This window comes from Medicago sativa, chromosome 1 (assembly GCF_051527215.1).
Source record: "Medicago sativa cultivar Bolivia chromosome 1, Bolivia_mono, whole genome shotgun sequence".
Taxonomy (NCBI): domain Eukaryota; kingdom Viridiplantae; phylum Streptophyta; class Magnoliopsida; order Fabales; family Fabaceae; genus Medicago; species Medicago sativa.
The window spans coordinates 59224993-59246449 of record NC_140749.1 but is presented as its reverse complement, the minus strand read 5'-3'; the positions used below and the strand labels follow the sequence as shown (position 1 = coordinate 59246449).

The 21457-nt window shown below is 34.7% G+C and overlaps 2 protein-coding genes across 3 annotated transcripts; one reads left to right on the top strand and one right to left on the bottom strand.

Moving 5' to 3' along the window:
- Window positions 1–6964: 6964 nt before the first annotated feature.
- LOC146955871 (glutathione S-transferase T3-like) lies at window positions 6965–7810 on the top strand. Its single transcript, XM_085748977.1, has one exon. The coding sequence runs from the start codon at window positions 6965–6967 to the stop codon at window positions 7808–7810; it is 846 nt and encodes a 281-aa protein (XP_085605103.1).
- Window positions 7811–11561: 3751 nt separating this feature from the next.
- Window positions 11562–19608, bottom strand: LOC146955870 (uncharacterized). 2 transcript variants are annotated; one of them, XM_085724479.1, is made up of 9 exons: window positions 19259–19608; window positions 17571–17768; window positions 17365–17487; window positions 17082–17119; window positions 16825–16999; window positions 13542–16448; window positions 13342–13464; window positions 13017–13182; window positions 11562–12033 (listed from the first exon to the last, which is right to left on the bottom strand). In XM_085724479.1, the coding sequence occupies exons 1-9, from the start codon at window positions 19337–19339 to the stop codon at window positions 11993–11995; spliced, it is 3852 nt and encodes a 1283-aa protein (XP_085580605.1). In that variant the 5' UTR covers window positions 19340–19608; the 3' UTR covers window positions 11562–11992. The 2 variants fall into 2 exon arrangements, with proteins under 2 accessions (XP_085580605.1, XP_085580594.1); XM_085724468.1 differs by having other exon boundaries at window positions 13046–13182.
- Window positions 19609–21457: the final 1849 nt, after the last annotated feature.

Genomic DNA, 21457 nt, shown 5'->3' with positions numbered 1-21457 from the left:
AAAATGCGGCACCCACATCTTACAAATTAATTTTATAAGGATGAGTTATCTCCAATATAAAAACATAATACGATCTACAATCTTGTCCAGACACTTATAGCTTTATAAAGATTGGATTAACACTCTTCACCTTCCAGATCATATATATTTGTAAGATGACTTAGATTCAATATAAAAATATAATATGATAGCATATCTATCAGAACATCTATCGTTCATATATCCGGCTATCTGCACACCAAATCCAATAGCTTTTGAGCATAATTAGAGTTTATAAAATGCGGCACCCACATCTTACAAATTAATTTTATAAGGATGAGTTATCTCCAATATAAAAACATAATACGATCTACAATCTTGTCCAGACACTTATAGCTTACTTGAAAGTTTTTTTTTTGAACACACACACTTTTTTTTTTGTGGTGGCCGGGGTTTGAACTCCGGACCTCGCATATATTATGCATTGTCCATACCAAATGAGCTAAGCTCACGAGGACATATATATATATTTTAAAAACTTAGTATCCGATCCAAAGATCGACTAATCTGAGGGGACCAATTCGCTCACTAGCAGGGGGTCTGTTTAAAGCCGGCGCAAAACTCTGTATGGACTTGTCCACCGAGATTGACACCAAAAGGAATCGAACCAGAGACCTTTGAGAGGAGTACACTCTAAGATCTCAAACCAACCACTAGACCAACCTCAAATGGGTTTAATTTCAAACATATATTATATTAAAAGAAAAAAGAGAAAAAGAAAAGAGAAGTTCTCCCATAAAAAACAAATCTTCAAATGATCTTCTGCTGAGCATGGAGGAGAAAGGTAGAAACATGAAGCACAAATGAAAGAAGGGACTATACTAACTGTTTCCTAAAGAGGTAACAGAACACGTTAACCACACTAGATAGTGGGCACTTTAAATTCATAAGATCGATATGTTTTGTTATAATGTCCAATATAGAATGTTACTACTAGGGTCATCAGAGTTATTTGAAGTGAGACTGATGAATCTCACACCAAATGACTCTGTAATGACTGTGTCGATACAGTCGCTGCTGAAGATCCATATCCATGGTAGTATAGAGTAAATAAGCACCTAAAATGCAAAAAATAAAATAAAAAAAGAAGCAAAAATAACATGTTCAGAGATCTAGATACACATTGGCTAATATTAAACAAGAACAACAATAGAATATATGGCCAGTGGCATATCGAAACGTACATTTATTGGATATACTTACTATAGTCTATAGTAGGCATATTATACAAACATAGCTTGCAATTGAAAATTAAAATCACATCACAACACACAAACAAAAAAGGGTACTATAAGAAAAGAAGAGAGTACAGTACTTATTACATAATAGGGGTGTTGCCATATGAAAGCTCCATCAAATCACAAGAGTGAATTGTGATGAAGGAATTGAAAAATGCCAAAGGATCGAAGTTGCCCTTTCCAAAGAGAAAATCCCATCAACAAAGAAGGTTCATTCCCAGCAATCTTTAACATATTGCTTATAGTCTTGAAAGAAAAGGAGCATGAAAATTGGAAACCATTACACACACCATCCACTTCTCCTCTATCCCATGTGGTTCCTTATAGGATAGAGGTGTAAAAGTAATGTTACATGTTTGAGATGGAGTGCAAATGAAAGAGGGTTTGAAATGGTAGCTTGGTTTGGTTGTTATAGGATTTTCTTGTTGGTTTTAATGACATGAATAGAAAGGAAATGATGACTTAAGTAGGTTGTGTGGTGACTTTTTGATTAAAGGGTATATAAATTAAAGTGAAATAAGGTTCCTAATTTAGCATCTTCCATAGGATATGCTCTTGCTACCTATTTTGTTCCACATATGACAAACACCTTTTGTGATTTTGCCATCACGTGTCTTCTCCTTTTTTGATACACTTGATGTTTTTATTATAGTTGTGATCATACTCGTCATTCAACCGTTGTTTCAAAAGAGATAGCTGCTAAATGCTCCCTCAACTTCAGAAGGGGTAACGAATATGATAGAGGAATAAGCATTTCCCTCCTATTCGAAATTGTAAAGATTTAGCAGTTTGGAAGAGTTAAATATGTGTTTTTTTTTCATCTTTATAAATATTTTAATTTTTTCGTTTTAGTTTCTCTAAAATTTTGCTCGAACTTTTCATTTTAATCTCTTTGTAAAGATTTAACAAATATGTTTTTGATCACTACTTTTCGGTCACTTTATGTGTAGCATTCAAAATGTTGAATGAGTTTTTGCGGCAATGTTTATAATATGTGTCATGCTAACATAACACGTGTCCTATTAAGAATTCTACAAATAATAAGTATTTATTGTGAAAAAATAATTTTCAATTTTTTGAGAAATAATTTGACACAATTTTCAATATATAATTTCTTTATTTGTTATACTAAAATGTACCTTTTTTTAGTGAAGAAAAGAGAACTTCATTCATATGTTGAAAGAACCATTTCACCAAATTTATTGTGCAGTGCAAGGGCATTCCCTATTTTTGAGAAGGACATAAAATTTAAATACAAACCAAATAAATCAACTACACTAGAAACCAGTACATAACTTAGGGACATCAAGCCAATTTTTGTATCCAAGCATTCAACGAATCAATCGCTTCCTCCGTCAGTTTTGGACATAGAAGAGATAAGACTCCTCGGTCTTAAAACTTATCCAGTTACGACAAATTGCATTCGCTACAGACATGGTTCGACTTGATCTCGCAAAAGTTCATCTTAAACATTTAATCAGAAACCAATTGATTGTTCGATAGTAACCAAAGAAAGGATTCGACCACAAGATTTCCTACACAATGGTTTGTCAGCGTGTTGATTTTATGGGCATTTCCACAAATTGCTCAAGAGTGTCTTTCACCAAATGAGAAAAAACACCAACAAATGCAGTACATCTCAAAAGAAGGAAAGATAACGCAATCAAAACACAACGTTACCGTGGCGGTTTCCCGGGGGGGTACTTGGATGGAAACCCTATCAACAAGATCCAGAGGAGGCGAAAGACTATCAACCAAAGAAATCTTTGGAACAATAGAGAGCTTCACGAGGGTGAAAGCTTTTTGGGGTGGAAGTGATTTGGGGTCGAAAGCGATTAAGGGGAGAATCCAATTTTGGGGTAAAAGTGATTTGGGGTCGAAAGCGGTTTAGGGTTGAAAGCATTGATTGACATAGTGAAAGTGTTTGAAAAGCAAGGCGAGCCGATTGTAACATGATGGAAACAAATATGGGAGGCACTATACATCATTCTCCTTCAAACCTTAAAAGAGGGAAGGAGGGCGCGACAAGAGGAAAGTGGTCAAGATACTGAAATGTACCTTGAGGGCACATGTTAGCATTTCTCATATAATATTATAAAAATATCTCTTAAAAAAATTAGAATTTTTTAACAAAACATGATTTAAATATCAATTTTTACGTTTTTAGCACTTAAAAATTCATATTTAATTCATGTTTGGTTAAAGTATTCTAATTTATTTTGGGCTCCCCTTATAATATTCTAAACATTTATGCAAAAACTCAATCAAAAATTTAAATGGTATACATAATCTGACTTAAAAGTAGAGATAAAAAGTGTGACGAAAAACCTTTAGAGAACCAAAAGTTGAAGGAAAAATTTAAGAGGATTAACACAAAAAGTTCGAATATTATAGAGATAAAAAATATATTTAACCTTTATGAAATAGTAAATATTTTTGAAGGAGAAATATGAAATAGTAAATTAGTCTTTTAAATTAAAGAAAAGAAAGTCACTTAATTTTATTTATACAGGAAAATATATTTTTAGTATTCAATTATCAAAATCAATGAAAGAACGATTAAGAATAATTTTTTAAATATATTTAGAAAATTAATAATTTTGATTTAAAATAAACTAACATTAAGATTTGTATTAAATCAATTTATTTCATCCACCTTAACAAATATTTTTTGGTGGTGGTCGGAGTTTGAACCCCGGACCTTGCATATATTATGCATTGTTCCTATCAACTGAGCTAAGCTCATGAGGACACACCTTAACAAATCAGACATACCCATGAATTGTCTATCATGGAAATTTTACGGATTTAAAAACCAAAAAAAAAAAACAAATATCTCGAGTTTTGAAGAAGATCAAAAATTTTCTCTTTGAAATAAGGGTAATTTTTTGTTGGTATTAATTCTTTTAGGAATTGGAATGGTAGGGTGTAAGGGGCACAATTTTATCCATCTAATTCAAATTCATCCAATCCATTTATTGATTAATCCATCTAATCCATCCATCGGACTAAAAGTTTATCAATGGATTGGTTTGGATCCATCTGAATTCAAAGGATATGTCCAAGGTCGTCATAACTTAGTGTATACGGTCTTGAGAAATCTAACATCTAGGGGGATAAGAATCTTTTTATCACAAATTCACCATTGTCTAACATCTCTCAGGTAAGACCAGTCAATCATGTCATATGCTTTAGTGATGTCTAACTTTATTGCAACACTTTTCTCATTACCGCTCTTTTTTGTCTTCATATAGTGAACCAACTCGATGGCAACTAAAGCATTATCCATAATGGATTTACAAGGCACAAAAGTTGATTAAGAGTCGACAATGCATTTGTGTAACACTTTCTTGAGTAGGTTTGCAAGGACTTTTGATACTAACTTGTAGAGAACATTACACAATGTTATGGGTCTCCAATCTTTCATGGTTTTTTCTCTCTACCTTTTGGGATTAAAGCTATATTTATGGGGTTCAAGGACAGAGGAAATTGCCCTTCATTCAACCACTGACAACACTCATCATAAATATCATCTCTACACACAGACCAAAAGTGTTGATAGAATCCAGGATTGAAACCATCAGGTCCCGGACATTTGTCAGCTGCATATAGAACATTGCTTCTTTAAGCTCTTCTATAAAAAAAAACGAAGTTGTTAACTGATCATTGTCTTCATTATTGATGACCTAATTTAACAGATTGACGACTGGAGAGCGAACACTTTCGTTTCCTTCGAACAGTTCTTCAAAATAATTCTTCGCAATGGAGCTCATCCCCCTGTCATATGATATACAAATTCCTTCATCAGTTTCAAGAGAAAGTATCTGGTTAACTTTCTTCCTAGACGTGGCTGCAGCATGAAAAAACTTCATATTCAAGTTTGCATCCTGATACCAGTGTGTTTTTTCTCTCTGTCTCTAGTGCATATCATCCTGAACAAGCATATGATTAAGACTTTTCCTCAAATTTTCGAACTGGACTTTATCCTGAATTTCACTAACATCGCTGCTTCTTCCTAACTGTGATGCAGATATTCTTCAATATTAATCTGAAGTTTGTTATAATGGGTTTTACTCCAATGCATTAGTTCCTCTCACATACTGATAATTTATTCATGACATTATTACCCGCACTCCCGAGCCAGCTATTCTGAACCACCTCATCCAAACCTTCTTCCATTCTCTAAGCATTCTTAAATTTAAAAGATCTTTTAATGCTATGCGGTCGTTCCACCGGTGTTCTATCCAACAAAATAGGAAAATGATGAGAGGATGGAGCAACAAGATTTTCCAATTTGGCATTTGGAAACATTTGCATCCAAGTATTTTTGGCTAATGATGTGTCTAATTTCTCTTCAACTGCACGAGGAGTACCCAAACTTTTGAACCAAGTGTACAACCCTCCATATGAACATCAACTAGGCTAGCATCTTGAACAGCTTGTCTGAATCCCCTAATAAGCCAATTGGGTCGGATAACTTTTCCTTTTTTCTCTTCAGCATGTAAGATATCATTAAAATCCTCCATCAGACACCATGGTAAATTAACCTATCTAGCAAGGCTACGAATAAAATTCCATGAGTCTCTTCTTCTACTAACTTCTAGAAGCCCGTGGAAATCCAAGCACCACGTCTCCCTTCTTCAATTTAGCACTAATATGATTGGTTGAATAATTAACAATGTTATAATTGATTGTTTTACGCCAGAATAAAGTGATGTATCCCTCTCTACTAATTCTCTATGGTGCAAAGCAAGAATCAAAACCTAACAAGTAGCCAAATTCCTCAATTTCATTAATGTGAACAAGTGTCTCACTTAAAAATAGGACATCTGACTTATAGTACCGGATTAAGGATTTTAGTTTAGGAACTACACTCAACTTTCCAAAGCCTCGACAGTTACAACATACAAGATTCATTGTTCTCGGATTAACGAATCTATAATTGTGAAATTAAAAAGTCACATCATATTTTATTTAATTTAATTATAAAATTAATTGTTTTAATGGTAAAAACTACACAAAATTTGTTTCACTTAGACCACTTACAATGGGTTATTGAATCCCATATTCAATATGTTGAAGCCATTGCACTACCCTTGTTGAATATCAGTTGGAGGAAAGAGAGGATGAATAAATTCAACAAGCTGAATGCATGTCCGAACTGCCACGTGGCGAAGCGAGATTGGCCAAAACTGGCGCGTGCATGTCACGCGCCGACAAGGTGAGTGGGCATTCTGCAACGCGGAGAGAGAAAGGGAATTGGATAAAAGTTGTGACACGTGGCTTGCTACAATTGGCTGCTTGGATTTTTATCTTCTTAATAATTTGGACTCAATTATTTTATTGCAAATAATTTTATTTTTTTTACCAAAATTCGTGATTTTTTTTTCTCTATAAATAGAGACTTGGATCATTTCATTTGGACACAGAAAAAAATCAAGTTTTTCACTCTCTTAATCTCATTATTAGTCTTTCTTTTAAAGTTTTAGTCTTTGATTAGTGAAATGGATCCCAATAACAATCAATTCAACACCCAAAATTCTTCTGATTACCCATTTAGCTACCAAAATCCCAACAATTATCAACACCCAAATCAATTTCTCAACCAACATCCTCAAAACCCAAATCAATTTCCCAACCAATATCCTCAAAACCCAAATCAATTTCTCAACCAAAATCCTCAAAACATGCCTAATTTTGGTTTTGCTTCAAATTTCAATCACCCATCCTCTGTTCCAAACAACTTTCGTCCATATTCTAGATCTATGATGGGATATCCATCTCAAACACCCCCATTTAATGGTTATATGCCGATGATGAATGAAAATTTTCAGAGTCTTGGTGAATATCCTGAATTTTCATCACAAATAAATCGTGGTGGAATGACAAGAGACAATGAAGTGACTCTAGAGGATACAACTCCTAAGAGCAAGAAAAACCCCCAACCATCATGGAACACTGAACAAAATTTGATGTTAATTAGTGGGTGGATAAAATATGGAACATCCAGTGTTGTCGGGAGAAACCAGACAAGTGAAGCATCTTGGGGTAAAATTACTGAGTATTGTAATGATCATTGCTCATTCGATTCTCCACGCGATGTCATTGCATGCGTAAACCGTTTTAATTATATGAGCAAATTAATAAATAAATGGGTTGGTGCTTATGATACCGCTAAGCGTCAGAAAGCAAGCGGTTGGTCGGAAGATGATGTTTTGGCAAAAGCCCAGGAAATATATGCATGTGGGAAGAATGGTAAATTTACTTTAATGGAAGAATGGCGCGCTCTCCGTGATCAACCACGTTATGGCAGTCAAGTAGGAGGCAGTCAAGTGGGAGGAAATGTTGGCTCAGGTAGTAGTAGATCTAAGAGATCTCACGAGGACTCTGTAGGATCTAGTGCTCGTCCAATGGGAAGGGAGCCAGCTAAAAAAAAAAGGAAAAAAGAAAAGCAAGGACGCTGGCTTGGAGGAGGTGGAACAAGAGTGGGTTCAATTCAAAGAAATGAAGGTGCAAGAGATGGAACACTTTAAAGAGTACACCGAAAAAATGGAAAAGTACACCGCAGTGCAATAAGAGAAAAACAAATTGAAGAAAATGGACATGTACATAATGTTAAGTTCCAAAGAGCATCTCGATGACAGGAAAAAAGCTCTGTTGGAAAACTTGGAGCGTGAGCTGTTCGGAAATTAATTTCACTAATATTTGTTTGTATTCGGTCAAAATTGTCAGTGTTGTCTAGTCCCCAATGTTTACTTTAAATAATTGTCAGTGTTGTCTAGTCCTCAATGTTGCTTTAAATAATTGTCAGTGTTGTCTAGTCCTCAATGTTGCTTTAATAATTATGCATAATATTTGTCCCGTGACTTTTTTCACAAACTTTAATTTCACAGCCCATGGTATTCCTCACTAGTTATTTCACAGCCCATGGTATTGCTTTACTATGCATACAAAACTTTAATTATGCATACTATTTTGTCAGTGTTACATCCATGGTATTGCTTTAATTATGCATACATTTTTCACAGCCCATGGTATTGCTTTACTATGCATACAACACTTTAATAATTCAATCCCCGTGCTTCAACTATTTGCTTATATATAGGGACTTGAATAGAATTCATATCTACTTCCAAACCTATTTGCCACTTGAATATTGTTTAAACTATTTCCTTTCTCAAATTGCATTCATATCTACTTCTAATATCTACTTCCAAACACTATCAATGGATCCTTTTGGTTTTGATATGGAAGCCTACTTCCAAAAACGTGATGCTGAAGACACATATATGGTCAACCAATTTATTCAGCGTCGAAAAAAACTAGAGGAAGGTAGTGGATCAGGTAGTGGATCTGGTAGAAGAAAATATTTAAATAGAGATCATGCAGCAGCTAACCAAAGACTCATTGACGACTACTTTGCCAATGAGCCTACATATGACGATGCAATGTTTCGTCGTCGGTTTCGGATGCAAAAACATGTTTTCCTTCGAATCGTTGGAGACCTTTCAAGTAGTGATAACTACTTCACCCAGCGAGTTGATGCCACCAACAAAGAAGGTATATCACCCTTAGCAAAATGTACCACAACAATGCGAATGTTAGCATATGGTGTGGCAGCAGATGCGGTCGATGAATACATCAAAATAGGAGGTACTACAGCATTGGAGTGCTTACGTAGATTCTGTAAAGGAATCATACGATTGTATGGGCATGTGTACTTGAGAGCACCAACGCAAGATGACCTTCAAAGAATACTCAATGTTAGTGAAATGCGGGGGTTCCCAGGGATGATCGGGAGTATTGACTGCATGCACTGGGAGTGGAAAAATTGTCCTAAAGCATGGGAAGGTCAATTTACTAGGGGGGATAAGGGAACCACCACAGTTATTCTTGAAGCAGTTGCATCACATGACCTATGGATCTGACATGCCTTTTTTGGATGTCCAGGAACGTTGAACGATATCAACGTTCTAGACCGATCACCGGTGTTTGATGATGTGGAACAGGGAAAGACTCCAAGGGTGAATTTCTTTGTGAATCAACGTCCCTATAACATGACATACTATCTAGCTGATGATATCTACCCTTCTTATCCAACTTTCGTCAAATCAATTAGACTTCCTCAAAGTGAACCCGATAAGTTATTTGCAAAACAACAGGAGAGCTGTCGAAAGGATATCGAACGTGCTTTTGGAGTGCTTCAAGCTCGATTTAAAATCATCCGTGAACCAGCTCGCTTGTGGGACATAGCCGATTTGGGTATCATCATGAGGTCATGCATCATATTACATAATATGATTGTTGAAGATGAAAGAGATACATATGCTCAACGTTGGACCGATTTTGAGCAATCTGAGGGAAGTGAATCTAGTACACCGCAACCATACTCGACCGAGGTGTTACCCACCTTTGCAAATCATGTGCGTGCTAGATCCGAGTTGCGTGATCCAAATGTTCATCACAAATTGCAAGCAGATCTCGTGAAGCACATATGGACAAAGTTTGGAATGTTTCGTGATTGAAGATGATTTGTATCAGACTAAATAAATTAGTTGTGTTTTGTGTGCTTGTTTGTTGTCTTGCATTTTAAGCTATTTGTGTGTCGCGTGCTTAGTTTGTTGTATTGCATTTTAAGTAAAGAAAAAAATTATTTAAATAAATATTGTTTTTAAAAAAAATTAATTGTATTATTTTAATTTAATTTAAATCGATAATTATAATTTTATGTAATTATAAAAACAAAAATTAAATAAGAATAAGAAATAAAAAGTGGTGGGGTAGGGTGTTGAATGTTTACCATTGGAGTGGTAAAAATTGAATGGGTGTTGAATTAAGAGAGAGAAAATGATGTGGAGTGTTGGAAATTAAAAAAGTGGGTGTTGAAGGTTATTGAAAATTGTTTCCCATTGTACATGGTCTTATGGCGTCAAAATAATATAACTCTTCCCTAAAGTGGTTCAGGTGAAGATCATAAAAAATGACTAATTTTATGTGTGCTAGGCAGACGCCACTGAATATTTTAACCTTTGAAAACATATAATTTGTGTTATCGAGTACACGTATTTTGCTTTCAGCCGTTCAGTGTCAAACTTTCACATAACTTTTCTAATTTTATACTATGAGTGACATTTCATAATCTTGGCTACAACAACAGCATCATCATCGACCAATATTATTTGCTCTGCCCACATTTTAGATCAAAGCTTTGTAATCTATTTGCTTGCGTAAAGATTGCTTTCTCATCAAAAGGATTTTTAGTCTTTGAAGGGCATTTTGAGACAAGTCTTTATGTAATTAATTAATTTGGGGGGCGGAGAAAGCCTACTCTCTCATAAGTCAAAAATAAGTGGTTTCATTGTGGAATAAGGTTTTTCTAAAAGCAACATTGTCTGTAATACATTAAGCATATCAGATTTGTGCTAGCCTTTAAACTTTTTGTAAGACACTACTTTAAAAAAAAAAAAAAATAGGTATTCGGCTTAAGAACTAATTAATTGGATTTTGATTTGTTCAAAAAAAAGAACTAATTAATTGGAGGCCAATCTCACCATCCATTTGTGAGACTTCATTTAAAACGAGAGTAAAACTCGGTATAGACTAATCTCATTTTATAAGACATAAGTGAATAACATTACATGGTTTAATTACATTTATCGGATATGTGGTTTATATGACTTAATTAACGAATTTTATTTTTTTTATTTTTATAAAAGTGAGTTCATTTTGAAATAAGACAACTTTTTAAAAATAGTGATAAAATAAAAAAAAAATTCATTTAATATATGTTCTTTTATAGTAATTGAAGTCTATTTTGCGACAATAGACTTCCACCAAAACAATCATATCATTTTATGGGATAAGATGAGAGATGTGAGTGATGCCGACAAAATTCGCCATCCTCGCTTAATAAGATCAACTATGATAAATAAACATTTTTTTTTATTTTTCTACATCTATTCAACATCTCATTTTTTTTTCTTTTATCACATCACCAAATTATCACATCTACAAGAGATGAAATATTTGTGGTATCGCAAAAGTGCTAATATTTGATGTTGGGCTGTCGTCTTTGAACGTCTACTCATGAGAATCAGAAAACATTTAGCTAGTTCCATATAGTGAGGATGATATGCTTATGTCGCTATGGAAGGTGCATTTACAATTATAAAATTCCAAAACATAAATTTAATGTTTGGAAATTGAAACCATGTAGCTCCATGGATGGAGGGATGCCAAATAAAGTGTACAAAATAAATAAAGTGCACATAAAAGAGCTTAGTATGGCTGCAAGACAATCATAATATCATTTTCTTGGTTAATATCTACCTTTCAAAATTTCTGATATTTACGATGACCGTTATGGTTTCAGTATTACTCTCCTAACCAATGATCCCTTTCAAAAGTATACTACTATACATCCTATAACAGATTTAAAACTATGTGGCACTTCAAATTCGTGTTATAAGGAACCTGAGATTTTCAGCATAAAATATTAAAACAAGACTGGTTATAGTTCTATGAGAGCCATCCTTTTTTGCTTTTAGCCACCTTGAGCTTCATTACAAGTTCTTCACGCTGAGATTCCACCTCTGCATATTTAAGGCTCATGTGGAAGTAACGATCCTGAATATCTCTCAACTCTTCCTCTAGCATTGATTTTGTACGTTCAAACTTTTCTTTTGTCACTAGTTCTTCTTCAGCCATTGATTTTACTAGGCCATTTGCATGGTTGTTTCGGCCTTGAGATGATGACCTGCAGGATAAAAACACAAGGAATTTTATAACACAGATGACTTTGTAGAGCAATAACGGATGACCTAAAATCAAAGGTATAATACAAATGGCTTAAGCAAGTTTTTTTCTCTGATGTTTCAAATTCCTGCAATCCTGATTTATAGGTCGACGCCAACCTAAACTAAAGGTATCACATGGATATACCTTGCTGCTTTATAATTGGATTTAAATAGTTGGAAGCAGAGTTACCACGGCTCTTCTGATATCCCTAAATGAATTATCCATGTGTACTTCGACTGTGTCGATCAAACTTAGTTCTAAACCCCACCAATTGCTAAAGAGAATAAAACACAAGCCTCACTAACAATCAACTGAACCAAATAAAAATCGGATCCTATAGTTGTTTATGTAAAAAACACAATCATTTATGGAGGAACTAGACATTATTTGGTAGACTGGTCTTTGGACATTGAGGGAAGACTGAAATCACGGTTCCTTTTTTTTTTCTTTCCCAAACTCCATTGTTAAGGCTCTAAAAAGTTCCTTTTAGATAAGTTTTTCTACTGGGGAAAGTAGAAAACCATACTAAGAGATAATTAATCACAAATTTGGCATCATCGTTTGTAATTCACATTTTCTTTTACTTTTCAAACTTTTACATGGTGCTTTTACCTGATAACGATAGCTGCAAGCAAAATACCCCATAGCCTATTGGCTTAACCTTAAACATTCTGGACAGACATATACCTAATAAGCTAGAATTGTCAAAAGCAATTTCATACTTATAAATTTGTCCTAATTTGTACAACTACAAGTGTCTTAATATATTCCAATCTCAAACATCCTTTCTTTCAAGAGATCGGAAATATCCTCTTAAAGTGATTCAAAATAACCCACCTAGTGATAAAGGTTTTTGTAATTGTCTGCAAAGTTCAAAATAAAATAATAGCAGAAACAGAATAACGAGTCATACAAGCAGACCAAAAGCTTTTAGGTGTTTACTTTGAAGACATGCAATGTGATCCTCTGACCTGTTAAGTTGAACTTCATATATGTCAATGGCTTCTTTTGCTTTTTCTACTGCAGTCTCAAGCAATTGAGTCTTTGATACTGGTTCTACTTCAACTATATGAACATTTTCATCAAGAAGTCCATGCTCACTTTCCACCTGTGAAGAAAAAGGTGAGACAAACAAAAATATTTAATTTCCAGAGAGTGCAATTATTTGACATGATCTCTTTGAGCCGCAACACTGAAGCCACAAAATATACTTGGTAACCTTTGACAAGGAGGTAAAACAAAATAAGAAAAATTCAAAACATATCACCTCAGTCTGATGTTTCCTGCTGTTATAAGGGTCCTGTTGATCTTTCAGGATTTCTCTGTCATTCTTTAAAGATGGCTTTTTCCTATTGCTGCGAACTTGATTGGTATTCTTAATAATAGAATTCTGATAAATGAAAGAGAGAAAATATTAGTTGTGCCATCACAATGATATCATGCCATTACTGAAAAAGAGACACTAACTTTTGAGGCCTTCTGATCATCATCAACAGGTTTCCTGTTTAGCTTTGAAACTTGATTTCGCTTTTGTTCCTTAATCAGTTTCAATTCTTCTTCAAGGGCCTGAGCTTTTTCCTGAAGCTTAGATTTTTCCTGGGCACATCTTGCGTCTCTTGCATTCAAGTCATTTTCCAACTGCATAAGCCTTTCTTCAAGGGATGTTCTTGTTCTCTTGCAGTGCTCCAATTCTGATGCAGCCTTCTCCAAGCTTGACATCTTTCGTCCAAATGATGTATTCTCTGCCTTTAGATCTTCACATAGTTCAGACTTCAAGCATAATGAGGCTTTCAGTCTCTCTTTCTCAGTATTGGAAGTGTTGAGCTCATTCTTGAGAGCCATAATCTCATTTTCAAATTGACAAGTCTGCTGCAACTGAACCTTCAAATTTCTGGATTCATCCATGTATTGTTGTCTTTCGTATTCAGTGTCTGTAAGTTTTGATTCAAGGGAATTCATAGTGCTTTTGAATTTCAGTTCTCTCGATCTGTAGTCCTCCACCAGCTCTGACAATTTTTCATGTTCAGCCATCAGCATTTCCATTTTAAATTTGAAATCAGCAAGCTCAGTTGTTAGGTCTTTCAACTTCTGTTTATATTCAGTCTGCATCACATTAACCTCATTCTTCGACAAAATCACTTCAGATTGAACTTCTCCAAAAGCCGATTCCAATTTGGCTTTATCAGCACGTAATGTGGATACTTCAAGCAAAGCATTGGAAGCTATTCTCTCCTTTTCATCATAGGCTGCTGAAAGTTTCAGACTGAGATTCTCTATTTCTAGTTTAAGGTTCTGAATTTCCACAATCTTCTCCATTTGCATCTGATTCAATAAGCTTTGACCCTTCACTATATGATTCATATTTTCATCCAAAATACCATCCATCTCTGAAGTTAAATTCTTCTCTTTTGATGTAATCTCTTCCAGCATCAAAGCAAACTTCTTTTCTAGGAGTCCCACTCTTTCACAGTAATCATCAAATCTTTCACTTGATTCCCTCAACCTGGCTCCCATAAGGGAGCAATACTGCTCTAACTCCAACTTTTGCTGCCTCAAATATCCATTTAGCTTCTCAAATGAATCACATTCTTCTTCAAGATTTTCAATGGTAATTTGTAACTGCTGATTTTCTCCTCTGAGATATTCACATTCTTCTTGTGCTTCTGACCAATGAAATTGTGTTTCCTTTAGTTTTTGTTCCAAATCTTCTATGGAAGAATCCATCTCAGACTGCATCTCCGCAATCTTCTCTTGGAGCCTTGCAGATTGATTTTTTGCGTTCTCTAGTTCTGATAATTGAGACTCTTGTTCGTTTGTCTTGTCCTCCATGTGCTCCTCTAGTTGAAGTTTATCTTGTTCAAGATGATAAACCTTGGCTTCCAACTCACTTAGGAGCTTTTTCAGAACCCCAATCTCCTTTTCTTTACTTGATGAGTTGACCTCAAGGTTTTCCATCTCAGATGTTTCATCAGTTAGTTCATTATTCAGATCTGTGATTCCGACTTCTTGTGCTGATTTAGATGTCTCAAGCTCTCGAATTGAAATATGACCATCATTACTAATCTTCTTGGCATTTTCCTCAGGGAGCATGTCTTCTGAATGAAATATTCTAAATAAATTGTTGCTTGCTACAGACTCAGAGCTAGAAAATGATTGATCTTTGTATATATTTGACAAAAGATCTTTGGATGCACCTCCATCTTTTGAATCGGTCTTTGCTTCTTTCAGCTTGAATAAAAGCTCAAGGTTTTCGTTTGTCAGTTCATTACAGTCCATCTCAAGTTCCTGAACTTTCTTATTCAATACTTCGATTTGTTCCAAAAGATCTGCATCACCTACATTTCTTGACACAGTCTCTCCTCCATTGCAGGTTTTTGGGACAGATTCTAACAGTCTTGCTTTCAAACTTGAAATTTCTTCCTCTTTAGCAGATAATTTGTTTTCATATTTCATTTCAATATCTTGAATTGATTTTCTGTTTGGAATCTTTTCATGTTCAATGTCTTGCATTTTATTCTCCAACGCCTCTTCCAGTTCTTGCACCATAGCCAGCAGATTTTTCTTTGATTCCTCCAACTGTTCTATTTGTTGACTTAAGATCATGTTTCCTTCTTCACTTGTCTGGAAAGATTTCTCGAGAGCACTGAGTTTTGAGGGTAATGATGAAAGGTTTTCTATCTCAAGTTTCTGCTGTTCTATGGTTTCTTCCAGCTCCTGGAGAACAGAAACAAGCTCAACATTTGCTTCTTGGCTCTTCTTTAGTTGCAAAGACAAATTGGCATTGGATTCTTTCTGAAACTTTAATTCACCTTTTAGAGCGTTTTCAATTTCTGGAATACTTTCACCTTGAGATATTGAATCTTCCAAAGTTTTTTGTCTCACTATTGGATCTCCTGATGACAATGTTAACTGCTCAACTTCTTTTTTCAAACTATCACATTCTACATATGCTGTTGAAAGGTCCATTTCCAGACCTTCCATCTTTTTGGATTGATCTGAGAATTCTGTCCTCAACATCTCCAAGTCCCCCAACAGCTTTCTGGCGTTCATCTCCCACATCTTTGCTTCTGCCCGTAGCTCTTCACTTGTGTCTTCTGTAGCTTCAAGACTTTTATTAGAACCATTGGTCTTCTTATAAGATGATGCACCGGTGTCTTGCATATTTTGGGAATTAAATGATGAACGATTCGACTGAGAAGAGTTATTATTAACAGGGTAGTCGTAATGGGATACACTTTTCTGGGAACCGGTTGAATCTTGTCTTCCCGTCCGGCTCTGTCCATCACTCATGTATGTGGAGAAATTTCCCTTTCCTGTGGAATCCTCGGCTGAGTTATAGCTGTAATTTGATACAGAACCAGGAAGACTTTCTGCCTGCAACCAAGGTACATAGTGTTAGTATCATGATGAAGACAGACAGACTAATAGTGAATTATGTCACTACCATGGAGATGTGCAAGCTGATAACTCTGCATAAAGAAATACTTTTTTTTCTTAGACCCTGATTGAAGACAACTCTGTACAATGAATTACTTTAAGGACCCAAAGGATGAAATGCAGTTACCATCTCCACTCAAAATTATCTCAAAAAAAGCAGTGTTTGCATACATAAGGCTACAGGTGTTACTAACTGGATGCAATATAGTTATAGACGCATTAATTATTATGTACCAATATGCATGCATGGACAGGAATTTTGAACCATATGTACAATAGAGCACTGAAGATAGGAAAAATGTTGCAATTTTACCATAGTCTCAACTTCTTCAGGTGATAAGGTAGAGTCCATATCACCAACAGAGGAAGATTCAACACTCTGTACATATGAACAATCAGATCCATTTGACTTGACAGTCACTTCATGATTATTTTCACTCATAGTCATAGCCTTCAAATGAGAATTTGTTTCCCTTGATTCTTGATCCCTGAGAATATGCAAGAGATCACTATTTAATGTAATAATAGGCATTATAATTATTATATAAAAGATCACCCTTCGATACAAACCTGGGTTTTTTTCTTGGTGTAAGGCACTGCACTGTTACCTGCAAAATACATAACCACTGAATTTCAAACTCTGTTCAATGGTATTTTTCTGCAATAGCATTCCTACCTAAATACATATGTTTATATCCATCTATCTGACTATATCTAACTATACACATAATACCATATATTTTTAAGCATGAAGTCTTTTATTTTTCAGATTTTCAGTGTTAAATTTTTCCTCAAATTTGACAGAAAATGCCTTTTATGCACATAATACATAGTTTTCAGTAGTCTAACTCACATTCAAAACTGTCCCATGATTGCACTTATTTAGCGGGATTGAAAGTGGAACAGCTGCATCTGAACTCGCATAGTTGGTCATACTAACTGTGGCCTCTCCCAGGATTCCAGATCTTAATGATCCCTGTTATTTCAAACTGATAAAGTTAACAGCAAAAGGACTGCAATGCATAATAGTAAAAGAAGCAGCAATAGTGATAGCAGTACCATTGCAACAATGAGCTTGAGAATACAATCATCAGTCTCCTTGGACAAATTATCTCTTGAAAACCATATAGATTCTGCAAAAGTATCAGACCACTGACAACTTCCATTTCGCACCGTGACTTTGCTTGACTTTGCAATTGTTTTACCATTTTCTACAGAGACAACAGAAACAAACAGTTTGTCCCACCCCTTTGGTACCTGCTAACATTAGAATTCAATTAGCATTTGATATTTTACACAATCAGTCCTTTCTTTTTGTAGGCCACACAGAGTTTCATTTCAAACATAAAAGCATTTGGATTGTGCAGTTCTAAAATAAAATTTAAGCCTAGGCCTTGAATTAGTATATTTGAGCTTATCTACTCACACAGAACCTAGACTATAAGAATGTTTGTATAAATAGCTTATTTGCGGCTTATAGCACAAGTACTTAGCATGATATGCGTTATGCATAAGCTATTTCTACAGAAAAAGATAAAATAAATTTAAATTAGTTTCGTTTAAGTTATTTTTGTAAACTATCTTGAAGAACTTACGAAAGTAAGTTGAAAACAGCTTATGAACAATGTCATAAGTTGTTTCCTTAAGTTCTTCCAAAAAGTCTCACAAAACTTACACCAATAGATAAGCTCAAACGAGTCAATCCAAACAAGCCTAATATGAGAAGAGCTTATGAAAACAGCTTATGACGTGTCCATAAGTTATTTTCAGCTGATTCCTGTAAGCTCTCCAGGATAGCTTATGATAAGAGCTTATATTTTATATGGAAACAGTTTGATTTTTGACTTTATCATTTATTATGTATAAGCTATTTCTACAGCAAAAGATAAAATAAATTTAAATTATTTTCTTATAATTTATAAGTTATTTTCATTAACTATCTTGAAAAACTTATGAAAATAAGCTGAAAAAAACTTATGAACAATGTCATACGCCGTTTTCTTAAGTTCTTCCAAAAAGTCTCACAAAACTTATGCCAATAGGCTGTTCTCTTAAGTTCTTCCAAAAAGTCTCACAAAACTTATGCCAATAGATAAGCTCAAATGAGTAAATCCAAACAAGCCTTATACAGGAAGAGCTTATGGAAACAGCTTATGACATGTCCATAAGTTATTTTCAGCTGATTCCTGTAAGCTCGCCAAGATAGCTTATGATAACAGGTTATAGCTTATATGAAAACAGTTTGACTTTTGACTTTATCATTTATTATAGAAATAGCCTATATACATATAAGCACTTATATGCGAATTGATTATGCTATAAGCACTTAATATATAATACCTTTAAATCTTTAACCATTTAAACACTCAACATAAGTCACTTTATGATTTGGTTCTGTTCTATTATATTTTTAGTCCTTTATATTATAACTGAATATGCATGAAGCATTGTTCTGAATTCCATCAAAGCAGAAATTACAATGCTAATGCAGCTATATTCATAACAAAACACCATGATCCGAAGTCTGAAGCTTCGATTTCATAAAAGTTCAATTGAAACACGTTACAACTCAATGTAAACCGTAATTCCTTTGCTCCAAACTCAGCATTCCACGTTTTTCATTTCTAATTTCCAAATTATGATCGGTAACATAATCAAAATAACATCACCGTTCATTGATCAATCAACGTAAATCAAAACTAGGAAGAACAAGACGAAATTGAAATTGAAAAGGTGAAAGAAGTAACCTGAAGTGCTTTGAGATGAGAAATTCTGAACTCAATTCTATCACTTGATTTCGCAGACCTATGCTTGTGAAGCTTAAACATTTTTTCTTTCTCTTCAGAATCTTCCTCTTCACACTTCACACAGTGTTAATTCTTCTCTGTGAAAATGAGTGTGCATTGAGTTCTACGTTGATCACATTCACGATTTTGATCATCTTCTCTGCAACCACCATCACCAACTGTTAGAGAGAGAGAGAGAGAGAGAGAGAGAGAGAGTTAGCTAAATGGTCATTGTTGTGAAGGGTGTTATTATTTTATTGTTCCTTCAAACTATCGCGGGAGAGAGAAACACAAACAAACAGAAAGAAAGTGGCACGAGAAAGATACAACAACAGATAATAAAGGAAGTGTGATCGGTCCGTGTAATTGTAGAGATTAATCACTCGAGTAGAATTAGCATATTTTTTTTATTTTAATGTTGTGTGTTTGTGTATCCATAACCATAAGAATGAACAGTGCAATGTTGAGTGGAGGAGTGAAAACGGAAAGAAACAGCTTATTTGCTGACGTGTCATTTAGTGGTTGGGTAAGAAAGTAAAAGTTGTTACTTTTTTAGGATGGGAGAAGTTGCAGCTTATTACTAACTGCAACCACCAGCCAACAAAAATGAACAGCCTGTTTACGAAGGAAGAATAATAATTGATATGTTGAAGATTCGGCTCTTTATTGGAACAAGAATATGTGTATATTTGGATGTTCATACAAAAATAGGATATAGACTACAAGAATTTATGAGGACTATGATAGAGACTTTGCATTGACAATATCGTGATTAATTTCTTGTGTGGTATTCTTTTTTATTTAAAAAAAAAATGCGGTATTGGTAATTGGGGTTGAGTTAAGAGGTAAATAAAATCCGATAAAAAGTTGTTTCTTTTTAGAATTTACATTGCTATGAACGATCTTAGAAATCGTGGTTGGACATGACACAACCACACAAAACTGATTTGTGAGGTGAAAATCACCTCTACTTATAAACACACGTTTAAATCATATTTTGTCCGATGTAAAACTTTTTAACAAACAATTCGTTTATTAACTACTCGAATTTCTCTGAGCTTTTTTTTTCAAGAATCTAAATTAGTCCACATAAATTGGCACTGAAGAGAATCGAAGCTAAGACTTTAAGGAAGAACACACTGTCAGGGTATCAAGCCAATATCACCAGGACAACCCAAGTGCGTTACGACTTGAGCCATTTATGTCAGGTATCATTACAATTTAACTTCTTTTTTTTTTTTAAAAAAAAAAAGCTTAAGTGAGTTAGATCACGAGACATAAAGGTCAAGGAATTCAGCTTTTCTAACTTCTAAATCTAATTTTTAACAATTGGATTGACTGACGTATAAGATTGTTAATCTAACAACATGTGATATTGTGTATACCGTACGGACAGCTTTGCGTCTTTCTCTTGTGAAAATGGTAATGCTGGCGGCGTCGTATTCAATTTGTGTCTGTTTCGTTAATTGCTTATCGAGTAGAATTTAAAATAGCGTATTTTGTGTTGATATCAATTTAAATACAGTAATTAATTAAGGTGTAACTTAGTAACTTACCATATGTAGCTGTTCATTTATGTAAGTTTTGTCTTTTCAGGTTTGCTTCGGTGTCACATCGGTTTGATCCAATGTTAATAACCAGCCAAAGGTATGCAAAAGCAACTGTTAATAAGAAAAGAATGTCCCATTCTCTTTCCATCAAAACACGTTATTATAATTAATAGAATTGAATAGGCATGACAATGGGGCGGGGTGGGGACGGGTTTTACCCTTCCCCGTCTCCATACCCGATTCTCAAATACTTACCCGTTACCCTACTCATACCCAACGGGGACGAGAAATTGAATCCGATCTCCGTCCCCGACGGGTTCGGGTATCTCCGCCTCATCCCCGTTCCCGCATTGAATAATTTATTTTAATAAAAAATAGAAGTTTTTTTGCATCCCCAAGAGCAACGTTGTAATATATTATCCAACAATACACTCACTTTAACATTGTTAGATGGAATGATTTAGTTGATCCTTTAAATATCAATGCTAGTTTTTATTAACATCACAATTATCAAACAAAATAATATGATATATCAACATAAAGTAATTTTTTACATTTGGGACGGGTTTGGGTATGAGTTCGGGGTGGGTACCTATATACCTGTTACCCG

Coding starts and splice junctions, on each gene's coding strand:
- LOC146955871 (XM_085748977.1), top strand. CDS start 6,965: ATGCCTAATTTTGGTTTTGCTTCAAATTTCAATCACCCATCCTCTGTT.
- LOC146955870 (XM_085724468.1), bottom strand. CDS start 19,339: ATGTTTAAGCTTCACAAGCATAGGTCTGCGAAATCAAGTGATAGAATT. Junction 17,769..19,258: donor CTCATCTCAAAGCACTTCAG/GTTACTTCTTTC, acceptor TAATGTTAGCAG/GTACCAAAGGGGTGGGACAA. Junction 16,449..16,824: donor CTGAAGAAGTTGAGACTATG/GTAAAATTGCAA, acceptor CCTTGGTTGCAG/GCAGAAAGTCTTCCTGGTTC.